At 35.6% G+C, this 15,077-nt stretch overlaps 1 protein-coding gene across 1 annotated transcript; it reads left to right on the forward strand.

Moving 5' to 3' along the window:
- Positions 1-558: 558 nt before the first annotated feature.
- On the forward strand, positions 559-3,886 carry LOC110789797 (NAD(P)H:quinone oxidoreductase). The gene is made up of 3 exons (XM_021994499.2): positions 559-717; positions 900-1,094; positions 3,299-3,886. Exons 1-3 carry the CDS (start codon positions 621-623, stop codon positions 3,592-3,594), a joined length of 588 nt encoding a protein of 195 aa, XP_021850191.1. The 5' UTR covers positions 559-620; the 3' UTR covers positions 3,595-3,886.
- Positions 3,887-15,077: the final 11,191 nt, after the last annotated feature.

Raw genomic sequence — 15,077 nt, forward strand, 5'->3', positions numbered from 1 at the left:
ATTTGAATTTTGGATTTTGGATTAATATTTTATTATATGCGTCAGAGGATTTCGAACCCTTAATGAGAAAATCCTGGCACCGCCACTGGCTTGATCAAGGCTATACAAGTCAAGTAATATTAATCCATCTTAAAATCATATATAGGACAATAGATTAGAGGTGAAACAGACATAGTACGTAATAATGAATGCATAACGAAATATGATTTGCTTGATTGTACAAAACGTTGTTATGTGTAAACAGTATAGGCGCAAATGAAATTGGAGTTTTACTCAATATTATATTGCATGTTGTGCTTATTGGTATAAGTTTATAAGTTCATTAGTTTTATAAGTACTACATATTAGTGAAAGTTGTCAAGAAACCCACAAAGTTGATAAATGATACGCCACATCATCCCATAGATCAGCAAAATTGATACTTCGTAGAAGATGCGACTCTAAAACATTGGTCATCCCTGGCTGTTAGATTTACATTTGATCGAATGGCTGCAACAATCTCAATTATATTGGCCAATGAGTGTATAGGTTAACAATATTTTATTCTACTCGATTTCTTCTTTATATATGACCGTGGCATAAAGACACTCGAAGAGCAGATCAACAAATTAAGAGAGAAAATGGCAAATGAAGTGGAAGGAAAACGAGTGATAAAGGTGGTCGCTCTTTGTGGTTCCCTTCAAAAAGCTTCTTATAATCGGGGCATCATCCGAGCAGGTATCACATCACCAAAATCCGACATATATATTATTGGATCCAACTAATTAAGGTTTTCTTAATTTGATTTCTTATTGGCTACAAAGTCCCCATGCCCATATATATAATTGGTAAAGTCCCCATGCCCATATATATAATTTGGCGATTGATGTAGATTAATTATTGTGGTTTGTACTTTGTAGCAATGAAGATGTGCTCAGAGTCTATGGTAGAAGGAATTGAGATGGAAGATGTTAACATCTCAGATTTGCCGATGATGAATGTGGACCTTGAGGTGGATGACACATTCCCTGTGCTAGTTGAAGCGTTTAGACAGAAGATTCGAGAAACCGATGCTGTGTTTTTTGCTACTCCAGATTATAATTACTCTGTCACACGTTAGTAATCCTTTCACTATCCTATTACGAGTATTATTTTTGTTCAAGTAAACTTTCCCAAATAACACATGCGTATATTTCACATTGACAAAATATGAGAGAGTTAATTAATTAATAAGGCTAAGAGGGTATTCATTTTATTGATATATGGTTTTAAGGTGGAACTTCCTTTGAAATTTGTTAAGGACTCTCTTTCTCTTGATAACGGGTGCGGCCAACACCCATATTTAACATGGTGTAAGAGTCAGACCCACGACTTAGACCTTGGACCGTTAATACTGTGGGCCAAATTAAAATAGCATGTGTGAGGGGAGTGTCCAAAAGCGCGCTCTGGCCCATGAAACATCACATGCGACATAACTAAATAAAGGACCTCACATAGTCACATGTAGAGCTGATCAATATAAGCCCGACCCGACCCGAACTTTAAAAAATGTTGGCTGATTTTGGGCAGCGTAAAACTACAATTTTAGTAATAAATTTAGCACGGCCCGAAATAACCGATTTTAGGCACACAAAAGCAGCCCGGAGTGTGCCCAGCCTGGTCTGGCCCGACATAATGGACTAAATTTTAAGGTCATGGCCCGACCTGCCTTTTGATCAGGTCTACTCACATGTGAGGGGAAGTGTTGAAGCATAAGGGACAATTTTATTGTCATATGATTTTAAGTTGGAACCTCCTTTTCTCTTATTAAGTGGATTATCTTCCTTGATGACGACTACGGTCTAGACTTGTATTTAACCATTTTCAATCTTGCAATCACTATAAAATAGCCATATTCCGGTTTGGAATGTTTCTATTTGTTACTCCCTCCGTCTCTTTTTGTTTTTTACGTTTTTCTTTTTGGGTATTTCAAAATGTTCTTTACATTTCTTTTTATATTATCACATTAATAACTTAAATTCTATCAAAATTTGTGTCAAATTATTATTTTAACCAATTATATTCATTGGGTCATTTAATCTCTCACACTTTTCCAATTGGGACATTAAAATTTTCTCATTTTCCAATATCAGAATTTTGATAAAAGTGTAAACATTATAAATAAACGTAATTTATTTAAATAAAAAAAATTGAGGAATTTCGATGCAAATTAATTATTCGTTAAAACGCGTGAAAAATACCAAATGTAAAAACAAAAAGAGACGGAGGGAGTATTTTTTTTGACGAATAATTTTTTTTTTTTTTTTGAGAAATAAAATTTATTATTACCAAAAAACAGAGGGAAATTCAAAGCAACAGCCTATACACCAGGACAACACCAACTAACCAAACTAAAGCAAAAACCAAACTAAGGCAACACCAAACTAAATCATACGGAGTAGCATTCTAAACATCATAGGCTTACAAGAGACTTTAAATATCACAGGCTCTACAAGAGACTTTAAACAAAATTTCTTTTAAATTTACTACGTGCATCTATTTCATAATGATCTAATAAGATTTGAAAAAAAAGTGTGTAAAAAGTTAAATTAATATAATAAAATATGGATAAATAAAGTATAAAAATGGGTAAAAAACTTGATTTATGCAAGAAAAATATGAATAAACTCATAAAGTAAGAGAAAATTAGTGAATTCTTTTTAATGTTATGGAGTAAGAGGGGTAACTTAGTAAATAACATTATGATACGTACTAAAACGGAATATAAAAAGATCATTTTGAAATGGAGGTATGTAGTGTATGTTATGTACGACTTATTTTGACTTATTTCAGACAAAAGAAAGTTACGATAAGTATAGATAAGTTCAGATAAGCTCGGTTAAGTTCAGATAAGCTCGGTTAAGTTCAGATTGGTTTAGATAAGTTCAGTTAATTTCAGATAATATAAGTTCAGCAAAAATATATTTTTTTCAATACATTTGCACGCACAAATAAGTTTATTTCATACAATATAAGTTTTTTTCAGATGAAATAAGTTCAGATAAGTTCAGTTAAATTCAGATAAGTTCAGTTAAGTTCTGATAAATTCAGATAAGTTCAGACAAAATAAGTCGAATAGAACGGAGCCGTAATAATCAGAAATTCTTATTTATATTGTATACCGGAGTAAAAAGTTAAATCAAAATGATTAAAAGTTATCCGATATACAAGTATATAAAAAAAATCTATTTTTAGTGATAAACTTTTTCATTTTAATAAAGATTATTCCTTCAACTAGTTTGTGTTTAACCAATTGTCCCTATATATTTTGTTCTATCAGCAACAATAAAAAATGCATTAGATTGGGCATCAAGACCACCTAACGCTTGGGCAGACAAGCCAGCAGCAATAGTGAGCGTACAAGCAAGTAGCAAAAGTGGGCAATACCATCTTCGCCAAATCGGTGTTTTCCTCGACATTCATTTCATCAACAAGCCTGAATTCTTTGTTAGTGCAGCTGAACCTCCTCAAAAGTTTGATGAAAACGGTGACTTGATTGACGAACAGCTCAGGCAAAGGTTACAGAAGGTGCTCCTTGCATTGCAAGCATTTACCCTTCGCCTCGCCTCGCCGTAGACAAATGACAAGTTGGATGACAAGTCATTTTGTCTTGCTTCCATGGTTGTTTGATTGTTATCAATATTGATCACGTTCATTATCGATTTGAACCAATGTCAATTGTCTTTATAATCGAGTCATGTAATTTTAGCAAATATCTAAATCGTCGCGCTTTGCTTTTGTTTGCTCGTCACATGTATGGTTGTGCCCATGTCCAAAACCGCATAAAATTGGGATCAAATTTTAAATTTTCATGTACCGAAGACCGGACTAGATATAAATATGATCCAAACCTTAGTGTTTTTTTTTACATTGGCTTAATATGCATAATTTAAAAGGTTTTACAAATCTAAAAAGTATAACCTAAAACAATCACAAATTACAGTTGTATTTAGCTCTATATGCAACTTGGTTAAATGCACATTTTTGCAATTCAAAATCACATTTTTTTTTCAATTTAAAAGCACAATTTGTGGTTTAAAAGCACATTTTGAATTTTTAAAAACACATTTGTACAATCAGAAACACATTTTTATAGTGTAAAAGCTCAAAACAATTTCAGGAATTTTTTTTTTTTTTTAGCAGTTGCATTGTATTATACAAAATGTTCTTATATAGTATGTGTTTTTTTGTCTGTAAAAGTGTGTTTTTAATAAGCAAATATGTGATTTTAACAATAAAAATGTAATTTTTTGAAGCATTAAAAGTACAAAACGACTCGGTTGCATGTAGCTCTACATACAACCGGGTGTACCATCTACCAATTGCTAATTCACTTAGGTCTTTAAAGACCATTACATCTATTACAATATAACAAATCAAACACAAATTCTTAAACAACGAAAGGGCAAAAGGCACTTCTCGTTTCATCTTTTTATTATAAACAAAGTCTTGTTTACATAAGCGATACTGCGTTGTCGTTCCAAGACTTTGTATCACTGTGATTTCTATATAGAATATGGCTTTGACGGTGTGCCGACAACCACCAAGAGACTCCTTTTGAAACCTGTAAAGTTAGGGTAAGCGAAAGAGAAACAATGTTATAGGTTAGGTGGAAAGACCGTATGACATTCATAAGCGTGTGGAAAATACATGTTTAGCATGCTATGAACCCCTAAAAATGGGGAGTAGCGTTCAAATAAATAATTTTCAAAGCAACGTTCAAATATTGATTTTGAAAGCGTTAAGATAAACTCTCCACGTTAACCTAAAAAGTGAATATTAACAAAAGTTAACCTCCATAACCCAACACCCAAACCTAAAGACACATATCCTTCCTATAAACCTGAACTTATTCCCTGAACAACCACCTTAGAAACTAATCCCCAAGCCCCGTACAGTACAAACCCATTACATGCTTCAGTGCCGGAATTTGTAAAACTACTCAATAAATTCCCACACATAATTAGCAAGCCCGCACTACGAGCACCTACACAATGCTCACACCAACTCCAAATTGAAACAACCAACACATGTATTTCAATTGAAACTAGAAATCAAACAGCAAAATCTACAATCTTATAAGGGATATAATTACAAACAACACGAGAACCAACCAAAAATTTTCCAAAGCATCGTGTTAATGGAGACCTAAGTTAAAACTAATTAACAAACCACACAACAAGTAAGGAAGGAACGACCACTACGAGTTAGGAAAAATCAAATTAGCGAAACCCTTAACAAATCTTTTACTTTTAACGGCAAGGTCTGGGTGGTTCCACACTACAAGACGATGGTGAAACACCTTTATCGTCCAGGTCGGGGTGGTTAAAGATGGGTGTGGGCCTAAATGGACCGACCCCACGCTGCATCGTGTCGAGTTGGGCTGGGCCGAGAAGTTCAAATTAAACTGGGCCACGAGCTATTGTGACGGTCGTCGTGGTTAAGCCTAATTATACTAAATTTAGCGTGTTTGGTCTTGTCGTGCGCGCTTTTTCCAAAAAAATGTCGTCCAAGACCGACCCACGACTTCGTGCTTTTGTCGAGCCGTGCTTTTCGTGTCCGGTCGGGTTGGGCTTCGGGCCAACCCGACCCACAACCATATTTATGGGTGGTCCGACACCACAAGTTGACCGCAGTTAGAAAAATATGAGAAATGGCAAGCCTAAAACCTCAAGAAACAAGAACACAAACCAAAAACTTGTAAAAGAACACACCCAAACCAACATTTTCAATTCCAAACCACAGCGGAAACCATAGAATAACATTTACCGACGACCACACAGTGGCGGCGGTGGCGCTTAAGGCTGATTTAGAAGAGGTGTTATTATTGTGAACTTCATAGATCAACCATCTCTCAGCGTGAAGCTAAAAGAAAACAAACAAATCACCTAGAAGAAGAGCTCCGTCTAAGAGGAGATAGAAGCAAACACTTGATTCCTCTTTGAACACTCAACCAGAGAATACAAGCACTTTAAATAGGCGTAAACACTAGGAAAAAAACGGGTGCTCGCCGGCGGCCCGAGTTTGCGACCCGAGTTGAGAGGAAAACTCAGGCCGCCAACGACATAGTGGCTAGGGTTTGAAGGTTTTCTTTTGTTTTCAGAGAGAGGCTAGATAATTCTCTTTAGAGAGAGAGAGTTCTTCACGTATTGACTGTACGTCTTGGACATACCTAAAAGTTTGTTCAAGTTCGATTTTTAACATGTTTCAAAAAATTTCACATTTAAAATTTGAAAATTTACCTACATGATGGGAAGTATAAAGGGATGTAAGAAAAGGATAATAAATATGTAGGAATTGAAATATCATAAGAATTTGTAATGTATATATAGAATTTGGTTAGAGAATAATAATAAAATAAGTGAATTGGAGATTAAAGTGGATAAAGAGGTGTTTAACTGATGGGGAATCAAGGAGGAAACAAAAGCACGTGAAGGATTGCCCCAAGTGAGGTTCCGTCCTAAAACGAATTGCAAATAAGAGAAGTAGTCTACTTAGGTTATATATTAGAAACTCTTTGTTTCATCTTGCAATGTGAGACACGATACTCAAACTTACTTTCTAACAAGAGGTATCATTACAACAAATGATGCAGGTTATATGTCTAGAAATAAAATAGAAAAAAGTGAAGTGTAATAATCTTTTGAAACAACTAAAAACGATAAGTGTAACCATGTTTGTTATACAGATGAAGACATGAATTATATATATATCCATTATTTAAAAATAGTTGCACTATCATTTTGATTACTTGTATGGGAAGCACAAAATTGAAGATATTTAATTATTTATGAGTAAAAATTTAAAATTTGATTTGAAAATAAACATTGAGATTAGTCCAACAATTTTATATAGAAACATTTATTTTTACATATTACCGAGTAGTAAAAAAGACGAGTCAATGTTAACATTGGAATAAAGCATAAATCAAATTACACAACTATTTTTAAATGGATGTAATAAATAACGGTTGTGCACGAGGACTTTGACCAACTTTAAAATCTAATAGTCAATTCATCTCAACCATCATTAACCTCTCCCAACAAAAATATCGACTTTGTTTTGTTACATGCTATTAACTTAAGGGGCGTTTGGTTCGTAGAGGGTAAAGGGAATGAAATCAACAAAGGAAAAGAAAGAAAATGAGAATGAACCCCTTTGATTTAGAATAGTTTTTGGGGGAATAAAGAGAATGAGATAAAACCAAAGGAAGGGAAAAACCCAGAGCCGAAGAAGAAGGCGGAGAAAGAAGAAAAACTGGTGGCATCGACAGCAGAGGATAAGCCAAAGAGTGATAAAAGGAAATCAGAGGGTGGTTTCAAGTGTGGAGGATGTGACAACCTATTGCAAGACGCACAAGGTGGTGGTGAAAGGGGAGAAGACAAATCCTCTTAAGGTGTTTCGTAAAGTATAGAAAAGGACACACCACCACCTCTTTTCCCTCGCTGACGCCTCTTCTCCCCCGTAGACCTAGCCGCCGCCTCCTCTCCCTCGCCGCCACCTCCTTCCCCTTCCTTTTCTCACATTTTTAAGGGAAAAATTGAGGTTTTAATGGTCTAATTCGACAATGACAACACCAGATCTGGAGTTTTAATGGTCGGATTTGACTATTTAAATCCATGATTAAGAGGTTGCATGATGAAGCTCAAAGTCGCCAGTAATGGTGAAGCTCGAGCGGTGATGGTGAAGCTCGAGAGGCGATGGAGGTGGGAGCTTCCGGAGCAGGAAGGTTTTGTGACGGTGGACGGTCTGGCGGCGGCGGAAGATATGGTAGTAGTCTGGTTGTGGATTGAAGATTTAGGGTTAGAAGAGGGAGAGAGGGGGCGGGGAAGTGAAGAGGGGAAAGGAATGGGAAATTGTGGGGGGTGTGGAATGAGTGTAGAAGATTTTTGAGTAAACTCAATAATAAAATAGGGTAAAGAGAATGAAGAAATAGGCATAACAAACAACAACGAAGGGAATGATATCCTCCCACTCCCACACCCTTTGATTATTACCCTCAACCAAACGCCCCCTTATTATATTAACTTGTGTTGACTATCCTAACATGATTCTATTAAACGATCAATCAACCAATATTAATAGCTTTTTAAGATAGACAACAAGCTAAATTACATCCAAATGCTCTATTTTATCCAAATGCTTTATTAGCTTCTATAAGCTCCTAAGCAAACATGACGATCATATTAGCAGCTAATTTTTTGAATTTTATTTTTTTAGACTCAACCCTCTTTCAATCAAACAATTTCTTTAAAGGTATGATCGGAATAATACAAACTTATGCCACTTAAACACCCTATAGTCAAGAGGAGCCAAGCGTAGCTTCTACCTCCTTTTAGATCGTCACTCTTCTCGCCGGAGTGTGAAGTGGTTCTTGTTCGGGTAACCGGAATAACTATGAAAATCTAGTGATTTTGTTCTCGGAGGTTAATTGATCGGGTCAGGGATTCAACTTAGGCGCCTCTTCCACCTTTTCCTTAATCGTCGTCGTCGTGTTGTCGGTAAAGGTAAATTTGTAGGGTTAGGGTTTTGTTTTGGAATTGGAATTGTTCTTTTGGGTTGTTTCTCTTTGTAGGTTTTGGTTAGTACCCTTGTGTAGGTGTTTGCCTTGTTTTCCTAGTCCTTCTAATCGTCGACATCTTGCTTTGTGTCGGACCACCCCGATCTGGACGGTAAAGGTAATCACTGTCGTCTTGTAGTGTCGACCCACCCCTACCTTGACGGTAAAAGGTAAAGGTTAGTATAGGGTTTTAGATTTTTGGGATTAAATCTACCATTTGTGTGTGCCCGTCCTCCTCTGATTTGCTCTGTGTTAGTGGCTAGTTAAATTAATATGTTTAATTTTAATTATGTGTTTTGGGTAATTTTGTGTTGGATTTGTTAGGTTATGATACATATGACAATTCATAAATCATGCGGAAAAACCATAAAGCCAGGAAAGCATATTATTTACACATAATCATTTAGCATAGTTTAGATGCATAATCTTTGTTGCGTGCCTTCCCTAGCTGCGCCCGAACCGAACAAGAACAAGTCTTTAGGACTCCAAGTGTCGTCCCTCCGTAGATAGTCCACAGCACGTCCGGATCCGCCTTAAGCTTGACCAACTAGGATCGCCCTTAAGGTACTTAGAATTTTCGGCACATATAAGCAATTGTATGACTGAATTTTTGCTCTCAAAAATCACTTTGAATACTTGAATACTCGATGTAAATTGTGAGCATTGATCACCTATTTATAGGGCATGGGTATCGGATATTAGAATCCTACTAGGAAACGATTTAGTGAATCTGAATTAATCTAAAATTCAATCACTTAATTTATCTAGTAGACTTAGGAAATCAATCTTATACGAATCCTAACCGATCAAGGTTTCGTACGCAAGCACAAACACACACGCAGGCGCAGCAACCCACGAGGGGCGCCATGCGCGCGCGCGCGCTGAGCCCAGGCCCAGCAAGTGCTCGCAGCCCACGAGGGGCGCGCGCCTGCTGGCCTTGCTCTCGCGTTTGGGCTTTGCTTGCTTTGGTCGCGCGCGGGCTTTGCTAGGCGTTGGGCCTAGCTTCGTGCTAGGCCTTGCGTCTAGCAAGCTCGTCCGATGTTTATTCGTACGATACGCTTCCGATTAAATTCCCGGTTCCGGAATTCATTTCCGATACGAACAATATTTAATATTTCCGATTCCGGAATCAATTTCCGTTTCGAACAAATATTTAATATTTTCGTTTCCGGAATTATTTTCCGATTCCGATAATATTTCCAATTCTGACAATATTTCCGTTTCCGGCAATATTTCCGATTCCGGTAATATTTCCGATTCCGGTAATATTTCCATTTCCGATAATATTTTCCGATACGTACCATGTTTCCGTTTCCGGCAACATCTACGACTTGGATAATATTTATATTTCCGATACGATCCATATTTCCGTTTCCGGCAATATCATCGTTTCCGGAGTATTCATTTCTTGCCTGTGACGATCTCAGCTCCCACTGAAACCAAGATCCGTCGATTCCGAATATCCATAGATGGAGTATTTAATGCCATTAAATACTTGATCCGTTTACGTACTATTTGTGTGACCCTACGGGTTCAGTCAAGAGTAAGCTGTGGATTAATATCATTAATTCCACTTGAACTGAAGCGGCCTCTAGCTAGGCATTCAGCTCACTTGATCTCACTGAATTATTAACTTGTTAATTAATACTGAACCACATTTATTAGACTTAACATAGAATGCATACTTGGACCAAGGGCATTATTTCCTCCAGTCTCCCACTTGTCCTTAGGGACAAGTGTGCATTTCCTAACTCCTTTGTCGCTCGATGCTTGCTCTTGAACATAAGGTAAGAGTTGTCATCCTTATTATGTCCAGAGGTGTTCCTCGGTTTCAGAGTTCAACTGATCAAATAAACAGATAATCATAGCCTATGATTCATCCCAGCACGGCCATGCATTTCACAGTTTCTAGCTCTCCGAGTGGCCTTGTACAACTTTTAAGCATCTCATCCCGATTTATGGGAGGACAATCCCAATCTTGCGATCTTGAGATTAGACTTCGTTTGATAGGTGATTACCTGAGCGTTGCCTTTATAGCCTCCTTTTACGGTGCGACGGTTGGTCAACGTCAAAGCAACCAGTTCTCAAACAAGTAATCTCAAATCACTCAGGTATTGAGGATTTAGTGTCTAATAATTTTAATGAAATTTACTTATGACAGATTCTCATCTCTTACAGTAAAGTTTCATAGGTCTTGTCCGATACTAGTCTTCCCAAAGTAAGTATCTATGCAAATGATTATGACATTGCCATGTCCACATAGTTCAAGAAACAGAACTACTAGTCATCTTGCATTCTAATCGTCTAACGTTTTCTATGCGTCCAATTTTATAGAAAACTCCGACTAGGGACCATTTTCAACCTTTGACATTCAAGTTCACTTGATAGACATTTCTTAGTCACAGGACTGGTCCTGACAGTCTATCTTGAATATATCGTCAAATTGAAGGGACTCATCATTTAATACTAAACCAAGATTAAATGGAATATGAAAATACATTTCATATATGATAAATGTTCAACCCTAATGTTTTACAACCATGGGCCTTAAACCCATCTTTAAAACAGTTCATGGAATTTCAAAGCTATGTTTGATTTCCAGTGCTACAATGTGAGTGTTGCTTCTCACTTGTTGCATAGGTTTAGTTATCATGCTTTGCCAATCTTAATATCCTTTTCATCGAATGTTCTTCGAGATATGATGATAAGATCTTTTGAGTATGTTTATTTTGTGATCTAGTCTTTCTTGCTACATTAGTGGTTCTACGCATTTTGCAATGAAGAACCATTAAGTCAACAGACATGTGATCTTCCCAAGTTCAATGAAGAACTCATATAAACAACTCTATTTTATTGCTTCTTAGGCAATAATTACTTTTACTTCAACTGTATAGGTTGCTAGTGATGCTTTGTTTGGATTTACCTATCCAAGCAGTTCATAGATATGTGGAAGACTCTCCAACTATATCTTAGAACATAGAAATTATTATTTTAATTTCCCACGCAACAACTCATGGTCTCCAATCCATGTTGCCATTTCAAAACACGATGCTCTATAGCTCGTCCTTATCAATGGTTAACTCCAAAGGGTCTTGCTTGATCCTTTTCCAGTGTTTATGCGTGTAGCATCAATATTTAGCATATCTTTATTTCGTTGAATCAAGAACTATTCCTATGTACCTTTTCAAGTACCATAAGTATTCTTGATCTCAATCTAGTTGATCTTCACTTAGATCAATAGAGATTGGTATATGTTCGTCATGCCTAAAGTCATACGATACGTTTTTGGCGATCCTCATATTATATCATACATGATAAATTCTTTTGCAGAATAATTCCCAATTGAATTCTATTCATGTAACTTTAGCTTATTCAATTTCAGTAGATACTGAATCCAGCTAAATTCTTTGACATAAAATATAGGTGAAGAATCTCATTAGATTCTTTGATGTTTAACTTAGTAAATGCTTATTCATAGTTCAAACATTCTTTACTTAGATTTATTCACATGGGTCGAATATCTCCAATGGAGTCTTTCGTGTTTGTTTTAGTAAATGCCATTACTTAATCCAAAACATTAATATAAGATCTTTGTAAATAGATCTTAATACCCAGTATGTACTAAGTTTCGCCTTGGTCCATCATTGATGAATAATTTCAAATCTAAGTCATTAGCATTTGAATGTTATTTTACAATAGAGAGATATGTGTGTGATACACATAGGACCAATTAAGTTTTATGTACTCCCACTAAACTTCTTATATATCTATAAGAATCATGTATATTTTATGAAACTAAAATGCTTATTAGCTTCACTAAAATACAGTTCCAATTCCCAATTGCTTGCTTAAATCTGTACTTAGATTTCATAAGTTAGCATTCCTTTTCAAGCATTTATTTGGATCCACAAATCCTATGACATGCCATGTACATAGTTTTCTTCCAACATTTGATTGAGGAATACGTTTTGTCATCCAATTGTCATATGTACCAATATGCAATCATTGCTTGAATATAGACTTGAGCATTACGATTATGCATGAGGTTTCAACACAATCCACACCGCGAAGTTGCTTGTAACTTTTAGCAACTAATCTAGCTTTGTGTGAGAACACAATTTCATGTTTGATGGTTTTTATCCTTAAAACAAACTTGCAACCAATAGGTGTGAAACTATTCTTGCAAATCAACAAAATTTCAATTTTTTCATCAAAACATTGAGTATGTTTTATGGCCTCTAACCATTTAAAACATTTGAGTCTATATATGGCCTCTAACCATTTTAGGGAATCTGGGTTTCGTCATAGCTTTCTTACTGGTCACAAACTCATTAATCTTCATGATAATAGTTTGACTGCAAGTTGTAGGTTTCTTTACAATCTAGTAGAAGAATTGCATAGCTTCAGTGACCTGAACTCCATGTTTCTTCACTATCTAATAGAAGAATCTCATAGTTTCAGTGACTTGAACTCTATGCCTACTTGGGTATAGAACATCAAACAATAGAATATCAATAGCCACTTGAAAGTCCTTTGAATATTCCGTTCTCCTTGAAGCACTTGTAAAGTCTTCTAAGAGATGTCTATTCTTTAAAGCCACTTCTAAAGTCCTTAAAGAATACATGTTCGGATTTTCTAAAGAACTTCGAAAAGCCTCCCGAATGTCCGTTTATGTTTGTTGTTCGCCTCGAAGACTTTCGAGGTCTATTTTCTCCCACTTGTCATTTTGGAAACGAATCTCCAAAAGGACATTATTTCGAGCAAACAAACATTATGTTCTCAAAAATTCGTGGTAGAAACAATACCCTTGTGTCTCATTTGAATAAATCACAATGAAACATATATCTATACTTGGGCCTTAGTTTGTTGAATAACAAACACTAAGCTCCCACTGAGTTTAGGAACTCTTTAGATATATTATGAAAAGATATTCTGAAATTACTTTTCAATAGCTTTGACGAATTTGGTTTAGTTTGGTGGTAGTTGAGCATTTTGTTTTAGAAATTATAGGAAAAGTCTTTATGATTCATCATTAATCGAATCAAGTACTAATTGTCTTCGATTATTCCAACTAAGATATGCCATATCTTATGGACCTAGATTGTGAAATTACAACACACAATCATTGATGATCATATTTGGTCTCAAGTAATCATCAACATGATCTAACCTAGATCTTTATGATTTCTTGCCAAGTGGATTTTATACTTCTGAATCTTTGAACTAGCCAAACAGATTCAACTTATATCACATTTGAGTAAATAAACCTATATTCACTCAAATCCATGCGGAATAATAAAGTCATAAAATCTTTCTTTAGCTTTGAACTCTATTGTCTAGGCGTTCTAACAATAGTTCATATCTTTTGTTACTTTCAACAAGTAAGACTAGCTTGTCTTGAATTGATCTAGAAATCAATCAACTTTCAAAAGTCCATCAAAATAGAGCTTATGAATGTTAACTTGTTGATATGGTCTAAGCAACAATGCTAAAGGTTAGTGGAACTCAAATCAAGAGATTGATTTGAACCTAGTAAGGTTCTTATTGTTAAAGAGTTGTTTGTTTTAATCAAGCATATTGACTCAACCCGTAAATGACCATTTCATTCAAATAAACAAACAAACATTGTTTTTGTTCTTCTGAATGTGAGTCTTTCTGTGTTTGAAACAGAAATTTAGGTATGCTGATTATGGAACAAAATAGCCATTAAGTTCCAGCCTTGAAGGACTTAAAACAAACTAGATGACCCTACAACTAATGTAGCATTGCCATGCTTCATTTTTCACTTGTAGGCCATTAGTGTAGCCTAGCTTCCATTATTTGAGTTATTACCGAAGTAAGAACCTCAAGCGGTATATGATACCAAGGAAGTTTGATTGCTAGGTCACTTCTCTTTAAACATTTACTTTTAGGTAGAAACGGAATTGTAAATTCCTTTCATTTGTTCCTTGTTTTCCTATTTCTTGTACCCTTTCTTATAGTTTTAAGAATTGAATTCTCTAGTGTTGACTTTTATACTTTGTTAGACATGTCCAATGTCACTCCAACAAAGTTCTTACCATTTATGTTGAATATTTTGTTTCAACTAGATGATCTTACCAGAAGCTTCTAAAGTTCTCTAAGCATCGATCTATTCGAATGTCTAGGGACTAGACTCATTCGAGAATTAAATGGAAAAAAGATTTTAGGTTGTTAATCATTGGTAAAGCTGAGCGTTTAAGCTCAATGCTTTATGATCTCAAAACTACATTGTATTTTGAATTCACAAGCACCAATTGGTTTGCCATTCGATTTTGATATTCGAAAACAACCATAAAAGTCGCTAAAAGAAACGTACATTTTAAATTGCTCATTTTCTCTCATTTCCGTGAATCGTTCTTGGATTCACTACCAATCGAGGAAATTTACTGTTATCTTTCTAAAAGGATTTACTGCAGTGCAAGATATTTAATTATAAACAATAATTAAAACATACATTGAAGCATGCAAAGTCTAAACA

This window comes from Spinacia oleracea, chromosome 1 (genome assembly GCF_020520425.1).
Source record: "Spinacia oleracea cultivar Varoflay chromosome 1, BTI_SOV_V1, whole genome shotgun sequence".
NCBI classification, from domain to species: Eukaryota; Viridiplantae; Streptophyta; class Magnoliopsida; order Caryophyllales; family Amaranthaceae; genus Spinacia; species Spinacia oleracea.

What these genes read in the sequence shown, in the direction of transcription:
- LOC110789797 (XM_021994499.2), top strand. Translation starts at nt 621, where the DNA reads ATGGCAAATGAAGTGGAAGGAAAACGAGTGATAAAGGTGGTCGCTCTT. An exon ending in TCGGGGCATCATCCGAGCAG is followed by an intron (nt 718 to 899) that starts GTATCACATCAC and finishes TGTACTTTGTAG; the next exon opens with CAATGAAGATGTGCTCAGAG. An exon ending in TTATAATTACTCTGTCACAC is followed by an intron (nt 1,095 to 3,298) that starts GTTAGTAATCCT and finishes TTGTTCTATCAG; the next exon opens with CAACAATAAAAAATGCATTA.